This window comes from Alosa alosa, chromosome 6 (assembly GCF_017589495.1).
Source record: "Alosa alosa isolate M-15738 ecotype Scorff River chromosome 6, AALO_Geno_1.1, whole genome shotgun sequence".
Taxonomy (NCBI): Eukaryota; Metazoa; Chordata; class Actinopteri; order Clupeiformes; family Clupeidae; genus Alosa; species Alosa alosa.
In genome coordinates, this window is record NC_063194.1 from 5,484,424 (window position 1) to 5,499,284 (window position 14,861).

Genomic DNA, 14,861 nt, shown 5'->3' on the forward strand with positions numbered 1-14,861 from the left:
AATGTAATTCTCCTAAATGTGTATATGAAGGTGTACAAAAAAAACAGGCAAAAAGACACTGGAAGACCCACTCTGTCAGATGTGTTTTTTTAAGGAGAACGAATGCAAACCAAACGTATCCCCCCACACTCGCTTAGCTTCCTATTCAGGCCTACACTGAGCCCTTCTCGTGCGCAGGGTAATATCACGAACACGGGTGGATTCCACTGCAAGGAAAGGGCGAGCTTTGCCCTGTAAGCCCTCCATAACAGCTCAATTGAAAGTTAGTGCGGGTAAATCCTTCAGCTCCGTGGAGCCGCTTAAGGTTTAGGCTACATCAAGAACAGCCAGGCCATTTCACTAAACGTTTCCTGTCTGTAACAGGCGAGGCACTGGCTTCAAGTAAGAGTGACTCCAACATCGAAATAAAAAAAAAAATACCACCAAATATCAGAAACTACAACTGTGGTTCCATTCTCGTGGTGCTTTGGTGAGGTTATGTCGGCTATGACGCGGTGCTGGAAACCCCCAGTGAAACCCTCAAAGGGGTCTTCCCCCGTTTTATGCTGAAACACGTTATTAAACTGCGTTAATAGCTAACACAAATGAAGTTCAGTCGAGGAGACATTTAATGTGCTATGTATCTTCTTTGTGTAACCAGATTACGATAGGTATCATATCAATGTATGATCAACGATGGGCACGACGTTTAGCATTTAGAACTCCAAAGTTAGAATTTGGATTGTTGTACTAAACAACAAATCAATCGGGACAGTTCATTTGAATAAGTGGCATCGATAGCTCTTCACTTCAATTCGCTAACTGGTTAGACAACTGTAACACATGGCAGGATCTCTTGTGACCGTTTCTCATGGAGTTCCTCTTGAGCCTCATGTGAACTCTTAACAGTGGACACCACCCTCTCACTGCCTGCACCTTTATGTTGCGCTGCAGGATAAAACATTTAGTTCATAAATTAATAATATGGCTATTTTACAAGGCGAGGGTGGTCATCTTGCAGAGGCGTGTAAACAATAAAATGGGCATGCCCATCCACAACACTCGGAACACAGCCACCTTGTCTTGTTTTCGCTAGACACCAATTCCATTGTTGTTAGCAAAAAAGGTTGCAAATCCATAGGTGATTACAGCCTACAGTACCATGTATGTTTGGGTGGGCATATTTTCTATACAAAATATGCATATTTTACACATGTCACTAATTCCGGTTTATAATCGTATTTATGACTAAATGGAAAAAATAGCTATCAGACAACTAATCTATGACGTTCCCTGTACATTAAGATCATCTCCATTCGTCACCAACGTTAAGTGTTAACGTTGCGGTTTCGTTATAGTCACCAGCAAACAACGCTCTAGTTTACAAATTATAATCCTCAAACTCATATTGTGTGACACAGTACTCATCACCCAGATTTTCTTTCTTATGTTTTACTATCTCGAACAGCTGGCTAGCTAATCAGCCTCACGTTAGTTAGCTATCTGCCATTATACTTGCAATTGACATAGCCATCTACTTAGCAGCCTTGCTAACTTAGCAAAGTGTTAGTAACGTTAATAGTCAACGTGAGTCCAGCAATTTAATGTGTGTTCTTCAAGTAAAAAGATAAAACATAGGCATCACAGAGGGACCACTACAGGTGAGGTGTAAATGAGCCATCTCTTTGTTCTGAAAATCATTGTGGTAGAACACTTCTAGCCGAATAACATGGGCGTTTCTTCTGTTTGCTTGCTGGTTGAGAATGCATGGGTTTAGAAACAAGTGAATGCCTCCGCTCGACGTCGCACAACTTCAGCCGACTAGCCACACCACCCTTGCACAACTTTTGAACTTCCAAGACAAACAATAGCCTGCTCTACGAAAATTCAAAAATACCAAAAGTAATCGGCCAGAGTGTAGACTTTCTTTTTAAAACCGTACCTTTGATAACATTGCTGTAAATTGTAGCCCGGAACTCTTCTTTTGCCCGTTCATCGAAGTCCTGACCGTGTATGATGCGCATCTGCTTGAGGAAAGTAGATTTGCCGCTCTCTCCAGCTCCGAGTAATAATATCTTCACCAACCGTTTCACATACGTTTTATCCCGCGATATACACTTATCTATCTCTTTAGATTTCCTTAATTGTTCTGCCTCATTGCTAGTGAGGAGACAGTTAGGAAAACAAACAGATAAAAAGGACCGGGACGGCAGGAAATCCGCCATCTTTGAAACAACTTCATCGATACAGTAGGGAGGGTTAGAGCGCGTCCGTGAGTCCATTGGCGGGCGGGGCGTGACTCCAATTTGGGAGCGCGCACGGCATTCTGTGATGAAATTTTGGGCGGCTCTTCTTGCGAGAGACTTGACGACTGTGAGGCTACTACCAAAGATCCTTGAAGCCTCTCTGCTACTAAACAATATGAGTCTAAATAACTGGCAAAGAATCGACAATAATGTAAAAAACGTTTAAATCATTGACCAGCAATCGTCTCTATGCTACTGGTTATACTCAGATACTGTTCATGTATTTGTCTTTGGAAATAAAATAAAGAGGAAATTAGCCTACTTCCACCCAAAAGACGTATTAGCCTGTAGCCTGGGTTATTTCCTTTACTGTCTATAGTTATTTCATTTGGCCGTTAGCCACGAGTGTTCATGTGTTTGTCCTCCCTGCAAGAATTATCCAATAGGCCTAAGTTCTTGTCTATATAGCTCCATAGGCCTAGGCTAGGCCTACTATTATTTTTGTTTTGTTGTAGCCTATCTGATTAATTGAACCTGCACTGAACGCACTTGGAAAAGTAGGCTATGTATTGTGTGGAAGTCTTCATGTGCTCCATGTCGCCGCCTATTGAACATGCCGCTGTTTAAAGGTAGGCAAGGCTACCCACTGATGCTCGTTTATGGGATAACAGGTTGTAGGAATAGAGCTGCTCCGTGATTGGTGGAGACTCATCTTTGCACTTTCTTTTTTTCCTGCAAGCTCCTTATGTTCCCGTGTGTGCGTGCGGAGAGCGAGGCGCACCACTTCCATCATTTTGTTTTAAATGAAACAAATAATTTTTGTTTGAAATTAAGCCTATAGCTGGATATAACTCCATCAAACGGCAAACATGACGGTAGGCCTACGGTCAAATCGAGATCATGCACAACACTATCGGCCTCGAATGTCATGTCTCAAAAAGGTAAGCACTAGATCTATTTTACAAAAATATATAGCCTATTATTATGCAATACAAAATGTGGCCTGCCGCCTGTCATATGTAGGCTTACCACATTTACAGTTTCTGTTTCATATTTGTATTTGTCGAACTTTGAAATGTTTGCTTTCCAGCATGGCAATTCTTCCTTTTAAACTATCCTACAGTAAAACATCTTATTGTATCATTAGACTATGCATAGTAGGCCTAGTAGTCAGTCAATCAAACAGTAGCCTATATTTGGGAGGCAATTTATTTAAATTTGTTTAGGTGTTACGAAATTTGTTTAGACTACATTTGTTGTCTTGACAGAAACACAAGGCCCACAAAAGCAATTTAGAATACATTTGACCAGTTTATGTTTTGGTATGGACAGTCACTGTTGTTAGATACTAAAAAGCTAGATACTAATGCTACTAAAAGCTTGCAGACTTTGAGCCAATCTTGGCCAAAGTCAGAATCTGTCCTCTAAGCCAATTAGTGTAGCATCAGACAAGCTCTGACATTTGGGAGTTTCAAGTAATTTAAAGCAGGACAACTTTGTTAGTTGCAGTAAATTCACAGGTTAAATATGAAGATCCCCAGGACAAAGTGCTAGCCTTACAATGTTCTTTACTGGGGGCCTACATTGTATAGCTGTTGGTCTACATTGCTAAAAGTTGTCCCCTAAAACAGGCTACAAACAGCAACATGAACTGTGAAAGTTTTGTGGTTGATTTCATTCAATTTTGCATTTCAATACTCATTTGCTGTACAATGATATTGCAAATAGTCTTAGAAATCAGTGCTTGAATGGAACACTAGTCCTGCATTAAACATTGTGCATGTGATAAACCAGTGTTTACAGTTTTGTGTTATGGAATGGTCTGCTTTCGATGCCTGTTAATACAGCTACAGTTATTTTGAGACTTTTTAAAATCAGGTAACATATTTAGATATTCTTGATTCACATCCGTGTGGATCAAAACAGTTTTTATAGTTCTTTGACACTCACAGAATAGCCTCCACAGTAACTAAAACAAAGACAGTGCTTATGGTAAACCCATTTCTCTGTGACCCATTTTCAAATCTACATGAACCCAAAGCCAGACCTGTGCGCCCTTGATGTGGGCAAGATTTGAGTGAACGAGTGCCCCCCTCTCTCTATCTCTCTCTGCCCTCAGCTGGAGGCCTTGGTTGTGGAAATGCAGAGTGGGTTGAAGGGAACAGACCAGAAGCTCAATGTCACCACCATCCCCCATGTACTGACAGGTGGGTTTGGTACTCCTTCACTTGGTTACTTGCACCATATACTTTCAATTGTAAAATCTCTGGTACTACAGACAAAACAGCTGACAATTGCTGAACAGAATATGTTCATTTTAGTCAGGACCAAGCTGTTATTGCTGAGGTTCTCGTACCCAGTGTGCAACAATGTGCTGACCCTTTTTAGACATTTTAATCACACTTTGTGCTTTTTGTTTGTTCTAAATAAAGAAGAAAAACACCAGATGTATAAGAGTGAAAATATGTCTAGTGGACAAGTATCTATCCTGCCTTATCTAGTTTTTACCTAAATACCTAGACACCTAGGATGTATGCCAAATGATGAGACAGCTTTCAGGGCATCCCCAGTCACAGTAGGGCTCCTTCGGGAGCTGTTGTATGTAGATCAGGGAGCGGTGCTCATGCTGTGGCTGTAGTAAGCAGCTAACACTGGCTATATAAGGCAAGCCTACAATTGGATGAGCTCTGTACTCGGTGTGCTCTAAAGTTGTCCCCTTAAGCGCTGCTAAGACCACAGCACAGATCAGTGCTGCCCGAACTCACCTGAACTAGTTGGCCTAGTTATTGGGAATAAAACAAAACTCCCATTTGGTTAGAAGCATAAAGAGACCCATGTGGTATCATTATAAAAAAACCTAAATTAACTGTTATTAATGTGTGCTTTACAGAGTATGTGTTCCTGACATATTTATTAAATGCTTAATAAGGAATAACTCATTAGGTATATGATATCTAATCTATCTATCTATCTATGTGTGTATCTATCTATCTATCTATCTATCTATCTATCTATCTATCTATCTATCTGAGTAACTACCAAACTAACTAAATGAATACATAACTAATAGAGAGTATGTATGCTCTTTTATTTAATTATTACAATGCACTTTTACTTTAATTATTACAATACAGTTACTACCTACAGTTATTACATTTTTTACAAAAGTAACCTTCTCTGATCGCTTGCAAACAGTACATACCTGAATATGTAATTCAGGTCTATATTCTTATAGGTCAGGAGATTCTGGCATGGATTGCTAACAAAATGAAAATGGAAACCGAAGGTAAGTGATTGTAAGGAAACAGCATGTGTTTGTCAAGATAATCTTTTTTTAACAGAAATGAGCCAATGTTATAATGAGGTAATACTGTTACACCGTGTCACCTACATCCTTTGTGAGCAATGTAATTTGGCTATCTGTAATTTTATAGCACACTTGGTTTTTAAATTATCGTCCCCTTAGAATTAAATGGTTTTATCTGACATTTTTTTCAAAATAGAGTTATCAACATATTCTTATCCTGTGACAACTTAATAAGGTGAGGTGAGGTTGAAGTTGTATGCATTTTTGGGCATTATATCTAAAAAGGCTTGTTCCCCTAATCAGTGTAACTCTACGTAATTCTACAACTATGAAGTTCAATTTCTCAGAACTATTCCGAATGCAGATAGAACCTTATAATTCAAAAGGGACATTATATTGATATTATATATCATCTTACGTTTCCCCTGTTTCGTCTGTCAGAGGCCCAGGCTTTTGGCACCATGCTGGTGGCGTATGGTTACATTTACCCCCTGCAGGACCACAAGAAACTGATTCTTAAACCTGATGGTAGTTTCTACCGTTTCCAGGTAAACATTCTCTCCTGTGACTTAACTTCTCGAGTCATCACACAGACTAATCTATAAATAAATGCTTCAGTTGTTTTCTCTACACTGCCAGTTGTGTTTACAGCACTGTGATTGTGTTTATGCCATTGTGCAGACGCCCTATTTCTGGCCAGTGCAGAAGTGGCCAGCTGAGGATCTAGATTATGGTATGTTTATTGCCATTAATCAAATTTGAATTTGATTATACATACACATCTATTTCAACCGCATGTGTCACACATCACAGATTTAGTTTGGTACACAATGCTCTTTCTCTTCTTTCAGCAATTTACTTGGCCAAGAGGAACATTCGCAAAAAGGGATCTTTGGAGGTGTACGAACAGGTGAGTAAGTTAACAGACAATTTCCGGTATTATACTTTACAGTATTAATCATACAAGATGAATCCTTTAATGCTCTCTCCCTCTCTCTCCCTCTGTTATACTTAGACACGCTACAATAACTTCCACAAATGGCTGAACCCCAAATGGGATTTCATTGTGATGCAAGCCTCAGAGCAATACAAGTATGATACTACTATCCAATCCCCTTTTAGAGACACATCAGGCCACTGTGCAGAGGGCTTCTAAGGTTTCTGTGTGTTTTTTGCCAGGACTTTCAGTATGTTAATGGCAGAGTTATAGGCATTCGTTTTTACCTCTAATTTCTAATATGTTGAAGAAATACACAAACATATTGTATTTCAGATAAGGAGTAAAATTCATATCAGTGTCTGAGTAGGTATGATGACATTAGCTGATACATTAGTGAACAGCACACTATGAGGACGTTATATTTAATGGAAAAATGACTTTGATCAATTACTTTCATCAGGGCAAACAAGCAGCGTCAGAAGGCTGACCGTGTGGTGTTTGACTGTCAGGAGCGGGCCTACTGGATTGTACAGCGACCACCAGTAAGTCGTTAAAAAGTTTAAAACAACTGAAATCTCAAATCCCAAAGTATGATAAAGCAATAATACCACCACATCCATCAATTCTATTATGTGGCTTGTGTGGTTTGATATCATAATGTACATATAGGCCTTTCTGAAGTACATCAATGGCTATCCATGTGGTATTTAAGAAATCCACATAAATCTTAGAGTGAACTTGCCCATGGTGAAGAGTGAACTTGCCCATGGTTAAATAACAAGGAAAAAACTATTGATTCACTCAGTATAGTTCATGTATGATACTATCTGTATTGATACTGTTGTGGCTTGGATTTCATCCGTGTGCATATCTCCAGAATCATTTTCTTTTGGTCACTCTATAGCCAAGAGCACACAGTGCCATGGACTGTCTGGACCGCCTCTCTGATCCCAACGAGGAGGTAACAGGTGAGTCTGATGGGCGATGAGGCCTGGAGCTCTTGCCATGCCACCATAGGTATACGGAAGTAGCAGTACAAATGGCCCCTGGGGCGCAGTAGTATTGCGGTTCTTAAACTTTACAGGTAGTGTGAACACTCCCACAGGTCTTAAAAAGTAAGAGAGGGGGTGGTGACTGTTTTGGTCATTTGAGAGGCCGGAACCCTGGTGGTTGTGATGTGGTTTGTGGTGGGGTGGATGCTTTCCCACCTGCAGCCCCACGTATAAGTCCAATAGGGCGGCTTAGCCGTGTGTCTGCCGTGGCCCAGAACGCCCACGTGCCCCCAGTCACTCTCAATCTGATTACTCAGCCGTAAGAGGATTCATGACCTGCTGATCTTCCTCCAGAGAGTCCAGCCCTCCCTCTCACTCTGTCCCTCTTTCTCCCTCTCTCTCTTCCTCTCTCTCTCCCTCTTTCTCCCTCTCACTCTCCCCCCTCTCTCTCTTTCCCTCTCTCTCTCTCTTTTTCTCTCCAGTCCAGCATATGCTTTCCCTCTTCCTCCCCTGACTTTTCCTTGTACTGTAATACACTGTAAAACAGCTTATAGGGAGAGAGGATGTACTGGGCACAGTGTTGACCCTTGGGGGGTGGAGGTGGAGGGGTCTGTGAAAGCAGCTCCTTCAAGTTGTCAGAGCTTGACCATGATGAGCAGCAAGAGTCTTGCAGCTCAGGCCCCATACCAAAACTATTTGCTCATATGGCCACCATCTTTAGGCAGAGCTGAGGTAATCCAAAACACAGCATGAAACTGTCAGTCTTAAATGAATTCAGCATGTGCCAGGTTTATTTACCTTTATACAGATTAACTTGGTTTTGTGAGCTTGCGTGCAAACAACAGAGAGTCCCTGATATGCTCCCCTATATTGGATTAGAGATAAGGCTGACGTTTGGCTTATAGTGGTGCTCTTTTGATTGGTGGTTAGGGAGTGAATATTTGATTTATACTACATAATTTAGCGTCATACCAGGAATTTTCAACGTTTAAAGTGTGGTTTTATGTCTTGTTTAGTTGATGATCCTTGTTTTCTTTGTTTCATGCATACAGATTTTTCTTCCAAAGAGGACAGGTTACACAGAGAAACACACAGACACACACACACACACACACACACACACACACACACACACACACTCTCTCTCTCTCTCTCTCTTTCTCTCTCTCTCTCTCTCTCTCTCTCTCTCTCTCTCATGTGTCTATTTCAAAGTCTAAGTGACCCAGTAGTTATAGTATTCCATGTGTCTTGCAAAACCCATCTTCCTAAAAATGTTAAATAGTTTGTGTTGCTTGTGGTTGAACAGAACCAAGTCATTAGGACAATACCAACAATACTAGCAGCATTCTATCATTACTGAAATAATTTGAATACCTACCATTACCAGTCCAACCCTTTCTGATTATCTACTTACTTTTTCCACAGATTTAACTAATTAACCTTTTCTCCTTTCAGCCACAAACCTTTGACCACTTCAGAAGGACTGTAAGTAGTTGGGTGGCATCATTTTTAAATATTATCTGTAGGTCTAGTTCTAGACAGAGAATCCAAATTGCACACATTAAATTGTCACTTGTTATTTTTCAGACAATCCATCTGAATCAGGCCATGATGAGGTCAAGGGTCAAATCAACAGTATCTCTGGGAGCGTAAGTCATTTAAGCAATATGGCACGAGTGAGAGTGGGATTGGTAAGGGTATACCCACGGCTGTGGTACAAAGAGTGCAACAAAACATATTTTAAATGTAAAACAATGTAAAAAATAAAACATCTTTGAATCTTCAAATCTACTTCCACTTCTAATTCAAATTCAAATTGTAATTCCTCGATTCACCTCGATTCTAATTAAATTCAAATTCAAGAATTGAATTGGAATTTAGGAGTCATTCTTAATTCAATTCTACACACCTGCAGGATGCTACTACTTGATGCTGCTACTGGATCCCACAGCTTCTCCACATGTCCTTTCTTTCTTACAGTCTTGTCAAGGATATCACCAAGTACAAGAACCATGACCCTTTCCTGGCCCCCTGCATCCCCAGCAACCCTTGGCTGTCCAATGACGACGCTTACTGGGAGCTCAACTTGCAAAGGTCAGCTGATGCGTCTTAGATGGAGATAGTGGAATGATACATGTGTTACACACTGTATGCACAGGTAAGCCATTCGACATAACCGAGAAGAGGACATAATGTCACAAACTGGGCTCCTCTTCCACAACCGCTCACCAAGCACCGTCAGAAAAACATAGACCTTTGCATGCACCTGCCAACTGGGCCTTGGGAGAGGGTCGTCAGTACCCTTTGACCACCCCTAATAATGGGCCTGGTTGTATTATACATTACATTATAATGTGTTTCAAATGTGTGTGTGTGTGTGTGTGTGTGTGTGTGTGTGTGTGTGTGTGTGTGTGTGTGTGTGTTTTCTCCTAGTGTGGAAGTTCCTACTAAAATGCGAGTGGAGCGTTGGTCCTTCAGCCTCATGGAGCTGCTCAATGACCCCCGTGGTCGCAAGGACTTTAAGGTCTTCTTAAAGAAGGAGTTCAGCGGTATGTGTGTGATTCAGTTCACCATTTCAGCAAATCAAAAACACAGTCAATGACCAGTTTCTCTGACATGGCTTGTTACATGCCTCAAAAAGGACTTGATTGGCTGACTTTTCCCTACTTCTGACCACAGGTGAGAACTTGGCGTTTTGGGAAGCTGCGGAGGTGATGAAGTGGGGGTCTGCTGGATCCATGGCCGAACAGTCCCAGGCCATTTTCAAGTGAGATTCTGACCGGACACATGCTCAGTAAAGTGTTGAAAGGGTTTACAAGGCAGAGGCGGAAGCACGCTAATAAACGCATGAATGCAAGAGAAACAAACCACTCTTTAAGTCTGACTGAGCAACACTCTGGATGGCCTCAGGGATGAAAAACTGCTCTGAGGATAAAAATAATTCTGGACTGTCCCTCTTGATCTCATTACTAGTTATTAGGATTTTTCCTTAGGGAAGTTTTTGTCCATGAGGAACATTGGCACATTTTAGGTGCTAGAAAAGCTGAATCAATTGATTGTATTCTGTGTCAAATAACTTTTTATTTACTGATCTGGTGTTAGGGACTTCATTTAAATTATGGGCACAGTCTAAAGCTAGTTTGATAACTACGCAAAATCGATTTGCTTATTTATTACCATTACCATATCTTAAGCACAAACTTTGGTGGGTCACTTCAAAGCTTTTACATGCCACAAAATACTTCGTCCGCCATTGAATTTAGGCCTCTCTCTGTGCGTTATACTAATCTGATCTCATGTTCTCCTAGTATGACAGAGGTAATGAAAAAAGGCTATGGAATACAATATAGGCCACCCCTGCCTAAAATCATGACAAAGAGACAACTTATAGAACATAGACTCTGTCTAAAGCAAAACAAACATATAATAGAAATATAACATGCCAATCTTGTGATTTGGACTACATTCATTTATATCACAGCCCACCTGAAGTGTCACTCCAAGGACGTTTGTATAAAAGTATAAATATAATATAATTCTATTGGAAATTACCTTGAATGATCCAAAATAACCTAAAATGTTTCAAATGTAGTTTCTCAGGGATTGGAGTTGTAGTATTGTTCTACCCTACATGTGTGACTGTTTTGACCTTTCCGTGTATGACTGTTTTGACCTTCTGTGAATGGCTGTTTTGACCTTCCGTGTATGGCTGTTTTGAACTTCCACATAGCTATTTTGACCTTCTATGTGTGGCTGTTTTGACCTTCCGTGTATGGCTGTTTTGACCTTCTATGTATGGCTGTTTTGATCTTCAGTGTACGGGCCCTATTTTGATCAGGTGTGTCTCGTACATTATCTAAAAATCGCTATCTTACACCATCTGAAAAGCATTATGCCACTGACCAAGAAAAACCTGGTCTATAGCGAAAGGCGCATATGAAGCACATCTGAAGACGCACTGTCACAAGATGTAAGCATCTTACAAGATGTAAGATGTAAGCAGCAACTCCTCTGCAGGATAAATGTCCTTAGGTTTTTTATTCAGTCATTCGAACATTATTGGGGTAAGTGTTGCTTTTTTCAGGCTATGTTTTCGATGGTAACCTATTGTCAGTCAATAGTGAAAATAATTAACTGTGTATAACTATTTTGTCATTGACTATGACACCACGGTGAAGTTAGTTTCACTTTACCTATGAGTTCAAATAACAGACGAGTGCAGATGCGTGTAGGCTATACTCTGCTAGTTTTAGTAAAGCATGGTTTAGTGGAATACCTGTTCCATTCGGTCTTGCATGCACGCAGATTCCTTGCGTCGCTGACTATCAAAATACCGATGCAAGTCGCACTGCTTGCTGTTAAAGGGGATGACAGATGTCATTTTCATTGGTTTAAAGGATGTTACGCCCAAAACACACCCATGACTGATTAATAAACATAAGAACCACCTTTTTGCGCCAAGCGTCCGACGTTTGATACCAAAACCACCCAGAATGTGGACTGGACAAACCCCTAAATGTATTTAAGCTATTTGCCAGTGACCATGCATTTTAGATTGCCAAAATAGGGCCCTAAGGCTGTTTGACCTCATTGTCTGAACTCTGGCTCTGCTGCTTGTGTCCTCAGGACTTTCCTGGCCCCCGGAGCCCCACGCTGGATCAACATTGACGGCAGGACCATGGGCTTGACTGTGAAAGGTCTGGACCATCCTCACAGATACGTCCTGGATGCTGCTCAGACCCATGTCTTCCTGCTAATGAAGAAGGTGAAGTAGCTGCCATCTTCATGGTTGTGTGTTTTAAACACTAAGTGCATGGCTTTTCATTGTAAGTGGCAGGGATGGGCAATATTTATAACACATATATTTAAAATACATATTTTAAATACATAATAGTATTTTGTGATTTGTATTTTACTGGGTTGAAGAAAATGGCTACGTGTTTTGTATCAAAATACTTTATAGGTGTGTATTTTTGTAGTTTAAAACTATAAAAAAATATTTTGACATCATAAAAGTGCAAAACAATGAATGTAGCCTCTGACTGGTGCTGACTCTGTAATTTGCTCACACTTGTTTTGATCAGAATGTTGAGAATCAGGGTATTTGATATTTTATTTGAAAATACATTTTGATGTATTTTTGCCCATCCCTGGTAAGTGTTATAGGTGATAGATTGGATTTGAGGAACCACAATTTTTCTGTCACAGGACACCTTTTTCAGGTACCTAAAGTCACCTACTTACAAGGATATGCAGAAGAAAGCAATCGATCCTGCTCCACACAACTACAGGTATGCTCTTATAGAAATGTTATGTGCGCTTTTTTCTACTTATTGTTGATACTTGGCAAATATCCATCCTACATAGTGACACAAGACACGTACAAAAAGCACACACCTAAATATAAACATTAGTGTCTCCTTTTTTATGTGCCAGTGCATAGTGTCCCTTGGCTACCTTTTTATATATTCTCTTTTTTTACATTATTTTAACTACTACAGTTATTGTCTTGTTGCCCTTTTCGTTTTTTTCCTCCTGCCTTAGGTCATTCCTTTGTTTATTGCACTTAGCACTTTATTGTGAAGCACTTTAGTACGTCTCAGCTGTCTGTAAATGTGCTATAGAATTTGACTTGACTTAAAATTTTACTTGACTTGATAGTCACACAAACACAATATCAGTTTTGGTATTGGAGCAGATTGCACTGATAATTGGATCATATCTCATTTACATCATATTGTATTGTTGTGTATTCAGTTAAGCTGTATCTGCTGGTGTTTTACTCATCACCTTTTTTTCCACCAAAGTTTAAATAATTTCGTCTGTGACGTTTTGCATCACAATTTTGTGATACACCTTTCTATCAACTTATGTTCTATTGTGTATAACCAGTTTTGAACTTCCATTTGCTATTTATGGCCTACGGCCTCATTGACCTGAGCTCATGCAAGTCAGAAAGGGGGAAAGGTTCCAGTGGGGGCTGGCATGGAAGCAAAGAGGGGGGAGTGAGGGTGTGTTTGTGTTTGTGTTTTAATGTACAGAAGCACATACAGTCCATCTGATAAATAGGTGTGTGCCTGGACTCAATTTTATACATGGCTGGTACATATAATGGCTGGTCATTTTTGACCAGGAATACACATGGGTGTTCTAAAGTTAAATAAAAGAATTGTCAATCGGTCACATTTGCCCGCGAACACAACAGGAGGGTTATCACTTAATGGTCACCAGCAAATAGAGAGTGTTGTGCTCTACAATCTTTGGTCACTGAGCGGGCACTCTACAATCTTAAGCGATCTACAATCTGTGGTCACTTGTCTCATTTCAGAATGAAAGTGCTTTTCCTCTCAGAGTTTGATTGAAAGGGACAGGACTTATCACTCCCTCTCTAATGATGACTGATTGACTCATCTCATAAATCTGATAAACCAAGCTCCTCTTAGTGTAATTTCCAGATTATTATGTCAGGAGTTAAATAACAACAACTTGTATTTATATAGCGCTTTACCAAGGCACCCAAAGCACTTTTAATTATAATCATAAGCATATGATTTGGCAACAGGCTACATTCTGGAACAGTTTCAAGTTGGTGGGTGTTTCCCCGCAGAATGCAGGCCTCATCTCACCTATTCTCTCTTTGCCCCTTGACCTTTAGCGATGCCCAGGTGGAGCAAAACGGCAGGAACCTCAAGCCGGGCGTCGACCCCATCATCCTTTGGCAACGCAGTGAGGAGGAACGCATGACGGCTGAGGCAGCAGCGAGACCCGTGGACATCAGCCAGATCAAGAACAAGCTGGACCGCAAGTAAACTGCAAGATGACCCATGACCCCCACGAAGACACGAAACAAAGCGGAAAAAAAACAGTTTAGGTCTGTTCACCCGTACAAGATTCAACCAAACAGGAACACGTGCAGCATGAGCTACAACTACCCATGAATGCCCCTTTAGTCCATCTGATTGGCTGTGGAAACTGGTCATGACATTGCATGGTGGCCTCTAGAGCAGGAGTTTAAGGTAGACTCAGATGGATTTACAAGGATATTCATATTTAGTTTTTTGTTGTTGTTTAGCTCTTCTTGAAATGTGAGGAAGTGATATATTTGGATGGATATACTTCTTAAAAAAATGGAATGAAATGTATTTTTAAATAGTGAGATCATTATAATGAGGTCATGGTACCACAAACAAAACGTAACATAGATAGCATACAGCACAATCTAGTGCCGTCTATTGAAGCTATACAATATGAGAAGTATGAATATATACATTAAGGTATACAGCGGGGAAAATAAGTATTGAACACGTCAACATTTTTTTCAGTAAGTATACTTCCAATGAGGCTATTTGCATGAAATCAGTCACCAGACATTAGTATTAACTCAGATAATCCACCCA

General features: G+C 40.4%; 2 protein-coding genes across 5 annotated transcripts in view; one reads left to right on the plus strand and one right to left on the minus strand.

The window, feature by feature from the left end:
* The window catches only part of gna13b (guanine nucleotide binding protein (G protein), alpha 13b), a 30,540-nt gene extending 28,304 nt beyond the window's left edge, over positions 1-2,236 (minus strand). Inside the window, exon 1 of the mRNA XM_048245236.1 lies at positions 1,922-2,236. Coding sequence (XP_048101193.1) covers positions 1,922-2,204 — 283 coding nt within the window. The 5' untranslated portion in view covers positions 2,205-2,236. The remainder of the gene's footprint in view (positions 1-1,921) is intronic.
* rgs9a (regulator of G protein signaling 9a) lies at positions 1,614-14,853 on the plus strand. 4 transcript variants are annotated; one of them, XM_048245235.1, is made up of 18 exons: positions 1,614-1,640; positions 3,060-3,166; positions 4,345-4,432; positions 5,445-5,511; positions 5,974-6,080; positions 6,184-6,265; positions 6,384-6,442; positions 6,548-6,624; positions 6,933-7,014; positions 7,377-7,433; positions 8,920-8,949; positions 9,052-9,113; positions 9,445-9,558; positions 9,898-10,013; positions 10,144-10,231; positions 12,091-12,229; positions 12,673-12,755; positions 14,120-14,853. In XM_048245235.1, exons 4-18 carry the CDS (start codon positions 5,493-5,495, stop codon positions 14,271-14,273), a joined length of 1,269 nt encoding a protein of 422 aa, XP_048101192.1. In that variant the 5' UTR covers positions 1,614-1,640; positions 3,060-3,166; positions 4,345-4,432; positions 5,445-5,492; the 3' UTR covers positions 14,274-14,853. The 4 variants fall into 4 exon arrangements, with proteins under 4 accessions (XP_048101192.1, XP_048101190.1, XP_048101189.1 ...); XM_048245233.1 differs by having other exon boundaries at positions 1,615-1,640; positions 5,461-5,511; XM_048245232.1 differs by lacking the exon at positions 1,614-1,640 and having other exon boundaries at positions 2,907-3,166; positions 5,461-5,511.
* Positions 14,854-14,861: the final 8 nt, after the last annotated feature.